Source organism: Myotis myotis, unplaced genomic scaffold (genome assembly GCF_014108235.1).
Source record: "Myotis myotis isolate mMyoMyo1 unplaced genomic scaffold, mMyoMyo1.p scaffold_m19_p_15, whole genome shotgun sequence".
Taxonomy (NCBI): Eukaryota; Metazoa; Chordata; class Mammalia; order Chiroptera; family Vespertilionidae; genus Myotis; species Myotis myotis.
In genome coordinates, this window is record NW_023416319.1 from 1,210,125 (window position 1) to 1,223,540 (window position 13,416).

The following is a 13,416-nucleotide window of genomic DNA, read 5'->3' on the forward strand; positions in this document are numbered from 1 at the left end:
AGTAGGTGGTAGTTTATCTTGTGCTTTAATTTCCCCAAAGAAACCACCCCTGGCTTTTTATTAGTTTTCCTTTTCCTAATTAAATTATACTTAAAACCATTTTAATAATTTTATTGATTTCAGAGAAGAAGGGAGAGGGAGAGAGAGATAGAAACTTCAATGATGAGAGAGAATCAATGATTGGCTGCCTCCTGCACGCCCCCCACTGGGAATCAAGCCCACAACCCGGGCCTGTGCCCCGACTGGGAATTGAACCGTGACCTCCTGGCTCATATGGACGCTCAGCCACTGAGCCACGCCAGCCGGGCTAATTTATATTTTTTATTTTTACAAATCTGTTCCTTCTATTCCTCCCCCCCCCCAGTTTATTTATTTTTTCGGTTCCTTTTGTAACTTTTTAGGGTGGATAGTTAACTCCTTTTCCTTTTCTGTTTATTCACATGTGAATTTAGGGTTCTGGATCCCCCTCAGCACTGTGCTACTTGTAGTCCCATAGGGAGTTTCCTCAACTTTCCCGATGAAAAGATCCATTTAAAACACTCACCTCTGGGCTGCATCTCAGACCCACCCCCCAAACTGAAGTCTCCAGGGAAGGGACACGGCGGTGGGTCTGGAGGAGCGTCCAGTGAGTCCTTGCCGTTCAGGAGGGAGAGGCGGCCACGGAGCCCGTTGCTTCCCGCGGCCTCATGGGTATTTCCTGGGTAATCTACGATTCATCTTCCACTTGTCACATTTCCACGGCAGAGAACCGATGTTCTACTCTTAATGCGTTACACGCGAGAATCTGTCTGTAGTCCTTGGAATCTGAGTTTACTCGGTGACTTAATGTACAAAATTGTATTTATGTATATGTATTTCCACAGGCCCTTTGAAAGAAGGTATGTTTGAAGTATTCCATTTGCTATATATCAATTTTATCTACATTAACCATATTTGAGGTCTTCTAAACAGTTACTTTTTCCCTACTTGCATTGTCATGGGTGATAAGAATATAAAGCCCTCGTTACCATTCTGTACTTCTAGTCCTTTTTTCTGTTTGCTTCAGTTCTTTGTGAAGATAGATGCAATTTTTTTAACAACCATAACTAGATTTCCATTATGTTTAGATTTTCATCCTGGATAAGTCTCATGTAAATGTCTCTATTTCTGCTTGCTTGCTTTTTGGATCTCTCTCTCCTGTAAATAAGATGAGTGGTAAGAGGTCTATGCTGAGAGGCGATGCATGCGCACTGTTCAGCAAAGCGCTCCAGGCTCCCTCCTCCTCCCACTCCCACCCCGCGCCCAGGAGTGTGTGGGAAAAGGCGTCATCTTCCGCCTCGTCCTGTCATGTGCCCGGTTCATGGGGTTGCAGCGCACACCCCCCGGCCCCCAGCTCACCATCCCTCTTAGTTCCTTGTTGTTCCAGCATTCCCTTCTGCATCTACAGATGAGGGAGGACACGGACACGCTTTTCTACGCGAGTTCCCCCATTTTGGGGGCCATTCGCAGTCACGAAGGAGACACAGCTTGGAGTTACCTGAATACCATTTATTGGCTATAATATTCTTAACAATGGCTTTTTCTACAGAAATAGCAGGCTGCGGCACCCGGAGAACCCGCTGGGAGGAATGCGCACAGAAGGAATGGGCGGCAGCATCAACAGGTGTGCGAGAACAGAGGCGCAGACCCAGCCCCGCAGGGGACGAGCTCTGCGGGACCAGGGCGGGTCCAGGCGCTGACCGCACTGTGTCGGGTCCCCCCCCCCCCCCACGCGGGCCTTCCCCGCAGCCCCCGGGCCCCAGCTCTGCCTCTCCCTGTCCTGCGTGGACGCCGAGGGGAGCGTGCTTTCTGATTTGATACATTTTTCAATCACGGTCCCACTGAAGTGCCTGCTTACTGGCCACGAACACAGGTGCCCTGCCACGTTTTTGCAAAACTGTAAGGATCACACGGTATTCATTCTCTCGTCCGGGTTGAAAATGTGCGACCCTGAGGGCTGACCGTTTATTCTGCGGGAGGGGGTCACGCGGAGGCCACGGGACGCGTGTTTTGAAGACGGAGTGGAGGATCAGTGCGGTTGCAGCGCGTTCGACTGGAGGACGGAGCCGCACCCACCCAGAGCTCCACGCGAGTTCCGTCTCCCGGCCATCGCCGTCCGGCGTGGCACGTCACGTCAATGTCACACCATCTCTCCCGGCTTTTCTCACAGGAAGCGGGCCCTTAAGGCTGGACCAGGGGCTGCCACTGCCGTCCCCACGTAAAGGGGCCTCTTCACGGGAGTGGGTGGAGCGGCCCAGCCGCACGGGCCACCTTAGCCCGTCACTGGGGTCACTGGGTCAGGTGGGAAAGAAACGGGGGCCCCAGGCTCTGGGGAGTGGGGAGGAGGATGCTGCATAGATACCCTGACCTGCTGGGGCTGCTCCCCCCTTCTGATTGGGATGAGTCTGCAGGCAGAGGTCACCTGCAGGCAGAGGTCATGGGGTGATGTGTCTGTGGGAAGGATTCTGCCACGTCCAAGGCTGATGGGGTAGCTGATGGCTGGGCTTCGGGGTCCAGTGGGGACAGCCCTCTGCTGCTGCGTCGGCCTCAAGGGCTATGAACACGGAGGATGTCAGAGGGTGGAGAGACCTCGGCCCTGGGTTTGGTCTGAGAAAGGACCGTGTGTGTGGGTGACGAGCAGAGGCGAGCAGGGGTGGCAGCCTTGGCTGGCTGAGCCCAGTGGTGTTTAGGGGCTCGCTCAGGAGCCCCAGGGGTAACGCAGCCTGGGGCCGGCCCTGTGGAGGTGAGAAGAAAGGTGGTAGCTGCCACGTTGCCCACCAGGCAGCCAGGCTGAGAAGCCACAGGCTGAGGGTCACACCGGGCGTCGCGTTGGCACCGGGAGACTTCGGTGAGGGCTGGCGTGTGGCTCCTGGGTCACTTGGGCTGGCTGCGGTGGCTTTGGTAGCAGTGGACAGGATCCCCAAGCCAGCCTGGGCTCCCCGACCACCCCGGGGCGTGTTCCAGGAAGATCAGCCTCAGAAGGAGACGGCGGGGGGGGGGGGGGGGTGTACAGGGGAGAGGTGCCTGCTGCCCGTGCCGTGTCTGTTGTCCTCAGTGGCTCAGATGCTCGGAAACATCAGGGGGAGGGGCAGGGAGGCATCCGGCACCGGGAGACCCAGGTCGGGGTTAGCGTGCCGTGTGGGGGTTGCTCTGCGAAGCTGAGGGTCCCTCCTGGAGTGAAGGCTGCGGAGAGAGGGCCCCCCGAGACCAGGGGGAGGAGTGATGCTCATGGAGTTGCCTGTGTGGCTCCTGTGGTTTCTGTGATGTGGCCCGCGTGCGAGCCGGGGCAGGGCACACGGAGGGGACGCGCATCTGGACAACGGGAGACGCTGGGCGTCGCTCCCCGCGGTTGCTACCGTCCGCGTCCACGTGCTGGGAACCAAACCTCCCAACACCTCGGAGATAAACAGCGGCACCGGGAGACTGGCCGCGCCCACGGGGACGGGGGCCACGTGACCGACAGCTGCGACGAGACCAGGAGGGAAGGGGCGACCCTCGGTCCAGGCCCAGCGCCGGCCTGTGAACGTGGACCCGTCCATTGCTCACACCCGTAGAACTACACAGCGTGAGACATGGGCTGCTGTGGAAACGTAAGCGTTGACTTTTGTCCCCACCATCTGTGAGGATATAAAAGGAGGCAGGGAGAGCGCCCCCCACAGAACTGGCTATTGGCTCCTTCCCTACGGGTAGTAAAAGGGGCGTTATTGCTAAATGTGCTTTGTATTTGCATAGTAATGATGCCTACTGCATCTGGGAAGTACTGTTCCTTTAATACCACGTGGGCACGGTCAGGGGAGGTTAGGCTGGTGCCCAGGGATAAGGCTGTGTCGTCGGTGCAGCCGTCCGGGCCGGCGATGACGCGGTGGACGATCGCAGCACTGACCGCGCCACGGTCAGGCCCCCGGTCCTCTGAGTGGCCCAGGAGTTAGCGCGAAGGAAGGACACACGCACAGTCCACCTCCTCTTCCTCCCGCAGGAGGAGGGGCCCCGAGGATGCGGCGTCTCCACACACACGCCCCCACGTGCACCATAAAAAGTCTGTAAACTTCTCCGCAGTCTGATTTGGCCTTAACACAGGTACCGAGTGTAACAGCAACCACAGTGATTCCGTACCTGCTTGTGGGCAGTGACGCTGTCTGCCACGGCGCTGCGTTCTAGGGGACAGATCCACGCCGGGGGAGCTGGCGGCGTGCGTGCATGCGTGTGTGTGTGCGTGACGTGGCCTCACCACCCACGGTCCTGAGTACTGTGTTGCCTAGATACGGCGGGGGCAGGGGGAGCTCGAGACAGCCTCGTTCCCTGGACGGCAGACCGAGGTTCTTGGGCCGCTCTGTCTCCGCTTCAGGCCCTGAAAACGGCCGCCGTGGCCCCTCCAGGGGACAGTGAGGCACACGGCACTGGACCTCGCCTGCTGCTGGACACGGCGTCTGCAGGATGTCCTTGTGCACATGGCTCCCCAGGCAGACAGCTGAAGAGGAAGAGGGGAGGGACGGCTGCCCGAGGCTTGTGACTGGGATGAAGACGTCACCTTCCCTGTCACGTTCTGTGATGCTCAACAGGTAGTGGCAAGTGTTTCACAGACTCAGACTTTATGCTCAAAACATCTGTTAAACATTCCTGCAGCCGAGCCTGGACCACAGGATGCCCCCAAAGAACTTTCTGGTACCTTACGGTTCTCCGTCCGATAGATGCTAGTAAGGACAGCCGACGCCGCCGGCACCGGCGAGCACAGCCTGGCGCTTGGCTGCGGTTTTTGGGAGCGCAGGGCTTCCTCCGGCCTGACTGCTCATAAGCTGAGCCTGTGACGAAGGGCTGCTTCTGTCTACGGCGAGCATGTCAAACGCGTGGCCCGCGGGCCGCATGCCTCGTCTATTTGGCCCGTGTTCGCCTTTGAGTTTGACATGCTTGGTCTGTGGGGTTGACTGGCCGGATCTGGTCACTGGTCACATCTGAACATAGTTACGGTCCCCACAGGAAGTCCCGTCCGTCTGTCCGAACACAGAATCCCTGTGTGCGATTCCAGGGGAGGAGGCGAGGTGGGAACTGGCGTCGCTCCGGACAGCACCGGGGAGGGGGTGCAGGGCTTGGGCGCTTTCTTGAGAATCACCCTCTCGCAGCCTCAGGAAGGTGCGGAGGGCGGGCAGCCAGCGAGAGTGCGCTCCTGCCTGCTCCACAGCGCTCCTGGCCGCTGAGCTTAAGGCCACCTCTCAGCCCACACCTTACACCTCCTCTAGGAAACCCAGGTTCTCCCCAGGCGTCCTGACCAGCAGCCAGATCCTCCCGCTACCCCGGGCTTCGAGGGGCCGCCTTTCAGCTGTGCCAGGGCCCCGGAAGCCCCCCTTCTGGCCTGCAGGGGCCGGGTACCCCGGGGCCTCTGGAGCCCTGACCACAGCCTGGCCAGCTGGGGACTGCGCTCCCACGAGCCCCGGGCAGAAAGTCCCGTCCCCTCCACAGTCCCACCAGGCGTGGCCGCCCAGGTTCACTAAGCTGCGAGGAGCCAGGGGAACTCGGTGACGGTGACAGGCCCACGGCGCCTCGCACGGGACAGCCGCATAAATTAATAACTTACGAGGACCTGAGCCACAGCCCAGAGCACCGGGGCCGCGTCCCCAGACCGCGGTTCTCGACCCAAAGTCCAGGGGTTGGTACAAGGGCAACTCCACCGGAGCTGAACGTCGTGCAGACTGTCTCCGCGGGGAGGGGTCAGGCTTCTCACTTGGATGGGGCGGTGTGGGCGGGCCGGGGCGCGGGGGGTGGGCGCTTGGGAGCCGGTCTGCGTGGATAGAGGAGGAGGCAGAGTTACGTCGCTGTGAGAGTAGAGTTTAATTTGTACCAGCGGCAGGTGGGACACCTCCTCGCCCAGTTCCTGGGTGTATGATACTCTTGAACCCCGTGTGGCTGGCCCGGTGCCATGGTACCCGCCCAGCGTGAGCGCGCCAGGGTGGCGTCCCTGTCCTCCGGACGGTGTGCGGTGACCACGGCTGCAGGACGTCTCTAAGGTGAGTCCCCAGATGCTCCCTAAGCCAGGGTGGCCCCACCCACAGCTGGTTTAGCCTCACTCCTCATCGTCCCCTAGTTCATCTGACGCCCCCCCTTACTTCTCAGGACCCGGGCTGGCAGAGGCCACCGAGGGTTTGGGGGTGTGTGTCCAGCCCTCACAACATCGCGTCACGTGGTGGCTCTTCTATGTCTCCTGGGGGGACATGGCCTGTCTTACCAGCCGCAGCTCTGGGCCTGTCTAGTCTCCTGGGTGCCTGGGGCCCTGGCTTAGAGCGACATGGACACACGGTGACTACACGCTCACCTGGCCTCCTGGGGTTTTCCTGACCGCCCCCCCCACCCCCCCGCCGTGTGGGAGTGCAGGGAGCGTGGCCTAGACCCCCACGCCCTCCTGGTCCTGGAAATCAGGGCCTGATGTTACAGCCCCAGCGTGGGGGGGGGGGGGGAGAGAAGGCATGTCCCACACCAACCTGAGGGGTGCCAGGCGGAGCCCCGACTCCGGGCCTGGGGCGCTGGCGGGGGCGGGGGCGGGGGCGAGCCGGGCCGTCTTGCTCAGAGGCACTGCGGGCAGGGGCTTCTGAGGGGCGCTGGGCTTCCGGGTCCCCTGCAACAAACCACAAGTTGGGGTGTGACCCCTGCGCTGTGAGCGGCGACAGGACGCCGGCCCCTGGAAAGTGGGGCACGGAGAGGGCATGTCACCAGGAGGGGCAGGTCTTGGCTCCTGAGCACACTCCTCGGTACCACCCCTCACCTGCAGGGGGCGGCGGGGCTGCCCTCGGCTAACCTCGCCCTGGTTTTCTCCAGCTCTGAGTCCCCCACAGCATCTGGGGTTTGGCGGACGGGCGATGGCCGTGCGTCTGGGCCAGGGCCACCCGGTGGACCGCTCCTGTGTCTTCCCTCTCAGGCTGTCAAGACCCAGAAGGAGGCGCTGGCGGGATCTTTCTAAACATCACATTCGCCTCAGGTTCCAGCTGTGAGGCCTTCTCTCACGAAGGCGGGCGTCGCCCACGGGGCGGGTCCCGCGCCAGAGGCCGGTCCCGGTGTCGGGAGGCACCCGGGTTCCTCCTAAACCTCAGACCCAGGCCTCACGCTCACCGGAAGGTGAGCCAGGAAGGCCAGCCAGCCAGCTCCGGGCCATAAGCCACGGCAACGAACGCAGCTCCCGGCCCGCACGGGGCGGAACTCCACGCGGAGGTGCGGTGTGCGGCGTCGGAATGAACGTGAGCCCCATGAGCGGGAAGGCTCGAGGGTTAAATCACGGTGCCGGGCTGCCCGCTTTGCTCCCCGGCTGGACAAGTATCGAAAGATAGAGTCAGGCTCCACCGCGGCGCTGGCGGTGAGCGCTAGGTTAGGACGGATCGCAGGAGATTTGGTTTCATGACGGAAACTGGAGGTAACGGGGCGGGTGCTCCGTCCGGGTGACCTGGGCCCTCCCAGTGCCAGTTTATGGCTGTTTAGTTATCAGTCACTCTCTGATGTGTCCTGGTTTAGGGGCAAGTTACACGGCCGCCAGCGTGACAAAAGCCCAAATGGCGAGTTCTGACTCCCAACCCGGGGGTCAGCACAGCACCCGTCCAGCTCCCCCCGCCGCGCCCGGGGCAGGGCTCGCATGGAGCCAGCAAGCAGCTGATGCTCACAGAGGCCACTGGGGGGGCGGGGGGGATCCCGTTGCTGCCCGTGGGCCTGACGGGGTGGAGGGGGCCCTGGGTTAGCGGAGGCCGAGACCCCCTTGCGTCTCCGAGGGCAGCATGGAGGGGTGGGCCCCGGAAGCAGCGGACCTGGAGGGAGGGGTCGGCTCTCCAGGCCCCCGTAGGCACTGCTTTTCATGCCGCCCTCGCCAGGCCTCACCCTGCACTCTCCCAGGGAGGCCGGGCCAGCCTGGCCACAGGGGTCACCCGAAAGGCGGGAGAAGTGACCCAAGGCCAGGTTGCTCCACTCAGTAAATAGTCCCTTAGACCCATTTTCATTTTAAACAGGAAAAGGACTTCTGAGCCCCGTTCCCTCTCTTTCCAACGTCCAGGTCCTGGGGAAACGGAGGCCGCGGCTGGAGACAGAGCTGTCCAGTCTCCACCTCCCACCCCATCCCAGCAGGAGCTGCGTGTTTCAGATTTTATAGATTTGAAAACAGATCCCTCAATACGGGTACAGCCCTTTGCCTGGACCGCCAGCAAGAAGAATTCCCAACTGTTATCACTTCTGCGTGATAAGCGGGAGGCAAGCGCCCTGCGTATCCGGCCGGACCGCCACAGGGAGGGGTCCTCACAGGAGATGCTGGAGGCAGGCACCACAGCGGTGGCCGGGGGGCCGGGCTCTCACAGGCTCAGGGGCAGCGCAAGCCCCGCCCCTTCTCCCCACGCAGCCCCCCGCTGGCCCCGGGGGACACACACGTGGGGAGAACACCAAGGGCTGCTGGCTCTCAGAGAAAAGCCTCAGTTCTTCCTATTCTTTGTTCAGAAAAAGGGGGCTCTCGGCAGGTCTGCTCTCTTAACAGAGCGCCTACACCTCTCTGCACGAGGTCCCCGCCCTCTGAATAATTATAGACGCCAATGGGTTAACTCTGAAAGGAAGGAAACATCAATGGAGTTATTAAAAATCATGTGTGTACAGTTTTGGGGGCTCCCTATACATGTGAAAGGGACGTGGTGTCCAGCACTAGGGCGAGGAGAGACCAGAGGGCTGCCGGCTGTGGCCCCCCCCCCACCTCCTGGCAGAACGTGGAGGGAGCCCTCCATCCTTAGTGGAATGGGAGGGGGGCAAGCTGATAGCAGGATGGGTCAGGGATGACCAGGCGGCCCTGCAGACTGCCCAGCCATCTGTGCAAGCCTGGAGCCGGGGAGGGGGCCTGAAATCAGGGAAGGCCAGCCCCCCACCTCAAAGCCCTCTGCCCCTTGTTCCCCATGAGGCGGCACTTGGAGCTGGCCCCAGCACTGGCCTGGCCTCTCCCCTCCTCTCCCCTCCCTTAAACACAACCACAGAAAGAAGAAAGGAACCTGATAAATAAGAAAGCGAGCGAAGAGCCCCCCTGGGAAAATGTGCGCATGAGAACATGGAAAGGGAGGAAAGGGGAAGAGAAAACGAAACAGCGATGGAAACCGAGGGCCAGGATGAGACAGCCCGGCGAGGCCATGGGGTCCTGCCGGAAAGGCATCGGGGTGGGCAGCCAAGGACCCATAAAGACAAGAGGGCAGGGTACATGCACAAGTGGCATCACCTGCGGGTCTAAGCCAACAGTAACGACGGGAGAGAGACTCCGGGTTCATCTGCAGAGTCAGGTCCAGGGCTGGACGCTCAGGCAGCATCTCCGTGAGGGGAGCCGCCGAGAGGGAAGGAGCGGCCTGAGCTGCAGGCATCTGCCCAACGGTAAGACGTGGCCTAGTGGAGCCACTGGACGCCGGGACCCAGCTCCGTGAGCATTACCTGGAACCAAATAGGTCACCGCCGAGGAGCAAGCAAGTCACCAGGGCGGAGAGAGGAGTGTGAGCCATTAACTCTGTGCCCCAACTGCCCCTGGGAAAACAAAGCACCGGCCAAGTGTCCTTGAGCACGCAGGACGCGGCTGCTCTTCCCACGGCCTCCTGGGAGGAAGTCCACCCGCCGGGGCCGGGGCCGGGGCTGGGGCGGGCCCGCCAGGAGAGGTGGCCGGCAGGTGACAGCGAAACCAAGCTGTGGGAACTAGGGCTACACGGCACAATGCGACTGCGACCAACCACAGTCCCGCGGGAGTCGGGAGCGGGCTTCCCTTCCTGTTCACGTGGGCAGACCCACCGTCGCTCTGAAACCACTGAAAACGTGGGATAAAATACACTTAAATTTCCTCTTAAAAGAAGCTCAGGCCGGTATCTCAGTGAGAGGAGCAGCCAGAGAGGGAAGGAGCGGCCTGAGCCGCAGGCATTTGCCCCACGAGGGGCACCTGGGCTTGGGTTTCGATGCCCTTTTCAGGTGCGGGAAGCGGGAGTCCAAGGTCAACCCCGGCCCGGCTCATAGGCGACCTTTGCCCTCCTGACCTCTCCCCGTGACGCTGGGCTCTGCGTAGCCCAGGCCTCAGGCAGGAAGGTGCGGGAAGTGCCCAGTGCTGTTGCCCAGGAGCCAGCAGGAGGGATCCCCGGCACTGTGCAGAGCCAGGTGGGAAGATAAACCTGAGACTGCCAATAGCCCCTGAGGACCTGAAGCTAAAACCACGACACCTGGGGGGCCCCTGAACCCCGAGCCACTGGAAGGGGGCCAGGCGGCTTTGGGTCAGATGCAGGCCTGGTGAACGTGGTACTCGTCCTCCCCAACCTTCAGACTTTTCCTAAATTCCAACAAGCAGCACCTCTGGGCCCGGCACCCGGGCAGCCGCCTCGGTTCCAGCTCAGCCTCTCCCAGGCACCTCCGGGCCCGGCACCAGCGGCGACCATCTCCGGGTCACTGTAGCTCACACCGGGTGGCCCTGGGCTGGGCACAGGCAGCAGCTGACCTTGGCCTGCACCTCCCAGGAGGCCTTAGAACCAGCCCTCCCAGAGGCAGCTTCCGGCCACACTGGAGCAGCGCCTAGCCCAGGGGTGGGCAAACTTTTTGACTCGAGGGCCACAATGGGTTCTTAAACTGGACCGGAGGGCCGGAACAAAAGCATGGATGGAGTGTTTGTGTGAACTAATATAAATTCAAAGTAAACATCATTACATAAAAGGGTACGGTCTTCTTTTTCAATAGTTTTATTCATTTTCAAACGGGCCGGATCCGGCCCGCGGGCCGTAGTTTGCCCACGGCTGGCCTAGCCCGTGCACAAGGGCCCCAAAACAGTGCCCGCAGCAGGCAGCGGAGCCCGGACAGACGCTCCTGCCCGGCGGCTCCTGCATCGGGGTCACGGCCAGTCCTTACCGCTGTGGGGGGTGGGGGGGCAGGCAGACAGTCCTGAGCAGAGCAGGGACCATGGGCAGGTCCAGAAGGTCACCAGGGGGGCAAGCCCTGGGAGCCCAGCAACGGACACTTGTAGGTGGGACCTGGTCCCCAGGGTGGCCTTCCTCCCCTCGTACATCCTGGAATAATGTATTTCAGCTCCAGGCCTAGAAAAGCAATAAAACCAGCCACTGCTGACATCAGGACCAGCTGCCTGGAATAATGACCCCTGCCCTGATGCCGCCAATCAATCAGTGGGGACCCTGACCCTGAAAGGCCACACCTGGAAAGCTGCGGAACGTTCTATTGAGATCTTCCCCCGGGGCCTCCCTAATACCTCCCCCTTAAAGCCCTCAGGACGAGGACCCAGTGCGCTCCCCATCCTGGGAGCACACCTGTGCCTCCCTTCCTCCCGCCCCCTCCCCCCAGGCCCATACCTTTACCTTCCTCCTCCCGACCTCCCCGAGGGCCCTTCCTCTACCTCTGGAACTTGTTTCCTAAGCCCATTGCTTCTAGGAATGGCTGCTACCTCCGTGATAAATAAATGTTCTCTTACTGTTTGAGTCTTGGCTCTGAATTCTTTCCTCGCCAGAAGTCAAGTGCAGGGAGGTTCCTGAACCCAGGTCCGGGCTGACCCTATGGGTCAGATACCTGCTGCCGTTCCCACCGCCCCCAACACTCCCACAGCCACATCAACATGACAGCTACAGACCCACCAGCATTCAGAACCGCCTGCCTCTAGGAGACCGTCCTGCCTCTCAGGATCTAAGGCAGCAGCCGGCGAGCCTGGCAGGAGGGGCAGCGGCTCAGGAGGGGCGAGTCCCACGCCCACCTGTGGCAGACAGAAACCCAGAGGCCTATCTCGGAGGTGGAGGAACGAGGGGCCGCAGCCCCACACCTGGCCCCTCAGCCCAGGGCTCCAATGCTGAGAAAAGAAGTCCTTGTAACTTGGGCTGTAAAAACCAGCAGGATTGAGGCTAAGGGGGACAGAGGCTGCTGGAGTCCCAGGCAGTTCCTTTTAAAGGGCCAGTGCGTAGACTTATTCAGACTCAGTCCCTCTGAGCTCCAGTGCGATGGTAGCAGCTCAAATGTGCCAGGAACATAGGAGCAGGGACTGAATGATCTGGATCAGGGTGAGGGCTGGGGGCGGGGCGGGGGGGGGCAGCTTTCTCCCAGACAGAAGTGCTGGCCGAGGCCCGTTTCCTTGCTGAGGCCCCCCCCCCCCCCCCCCCGAGGCGGCAGGATAGCTGAGTCTCCACCAACCTGGCTCACACTGCTCACCCGCCCGGCAAACTCTGAGACCCTGCCCCGCAGATCCACAGGCGATGCTGGACGACTCACGCGGTCGGCGAGAAAAGCAAACAGGGTCCCCCCCCCCCCCCCCGTGTCACGCACGGGAATGAACAGCGGGGGGAGCGGGTGCGTCCATGTGAAAAGTCATGGACGCGGAGAAATGGAAACGCGTGCCCCTCCGGTGGGCGGGCCTTTCCAAACACGGGCACAAGCGACGGCGGTGGAGGAGGAGGACGAAGAGACAGACCTCCGGCCTGCGACCGGTGCTCCCCAGGCACAGGGAGGAAAAGCGGACGCCATTCTGTGTCCAACCTAGCGTGTCGGCCAAGAGAAGAGCGTCTCTGGACAGAGACGGGGGAGGGGGGTGGCAGGGGGAGGGAGGGAGGACGAAGACACGGGGGCAGAAACGGGACCGCTCCTTCGGGCAGTGCTGCCGCACCCGCCAAATCGCTATGGGCACCCACAGTGGGTCCCGGAGGGGACCATGCCGTCCTCCTGACGCACTGAGTTCCTCCTGCTGAAGACTTTGAAAATCCTTACATCACAAGGATAAAGCCCACACTCAAAGCGTGCGCACACACACGCACACACACGCGCGCACACACATGCACACACAAGCCCCCCCCCCCCCCGCCATGCCATTGCTGGCTTCCTGAAACTTCTGCAGCGCAGACAAGCTGGGCCAGAAGCAGGCTGGCAGGTTCTCACGGTCTATCGGCCCTTCCAGGAAACCACTCGCTTCAGCAAAGATCAACCTGGGATCCGCCATCGCCTGCTTTTTCTCGCTTCCTTATTGTTCTACTGATGGAGCTAATCTGACCGGGACTCCCCGCAGCCAGTGAGTCCGGTCCTGCTCGCCGATAAGCCTGCGGAGGAAACGCCACTTCCTCGCATTCTCCAGGGAACCCGGGCGCCGGACAATGAGGGCGCCCCCAGCTCCGCGTGCAGCCCAGCCCGCAGCCCAGGGCAGGCAGCGGTGCCAGCGCACGGGCCAGCGCCGAGTGCACGCCCCTCCCCCAACCCCAGTCTGAGCAGATAATTGCATTTCGATCGGCAGCTTCCCAGGCGGCTCCTCCAGATGTAGTTTTCTCTGAGCAGAGAAGCCCGTCTGAGCGGCGGCCCAGCGCGTGCTTTCAGAGTAAAAAGATGAAAAAAAGCCAGACCTTGCAAACACTCATCAAAAGGAAACGAACGTAGATAGGATAACATGAAATAAAGCAGCTTTTA

At 61.1% G+C, this 13,416-nt stretch overlaps 1 protein-coding gene across 1 annotated transcript in view; it reads right to left on the reverse strand.

Annotated features, from left to right (window-relative positions):
- Positions 1–3,560: 3,560 nt before the first annotated feature.
- Positions 3,561–13,416, reverse strand: part of ADAM12 (ADAM metallopeptidase domain 12) — a 134,421-nt gene continuing 124,565 nt past the window's right edge. The window contains exons 24-28 of the mRNA XM_036337359.1: positions 6,489–6,622; positions 5,306–5,505; positions 4,247–4,486; positions 3,764–3,927; positions 3,561–3,635 (exon numbers count right to left, since the gene is read on the reverse strand). Coding sequence (XP_036193252.1) covers positions 3,561–3,635; positions 3,764–3,927; positions 4,247–4,486; positions 5,306–5,505; positions 6,489–6,622 — 813 coding nt within the window. The remainder of the gene's footprint in view (positions 3,636–3,763; positions 3,928–4,246; positions 4,487–5,305; positions 5,506–6,488; positions 6,623–13,416) is intronic.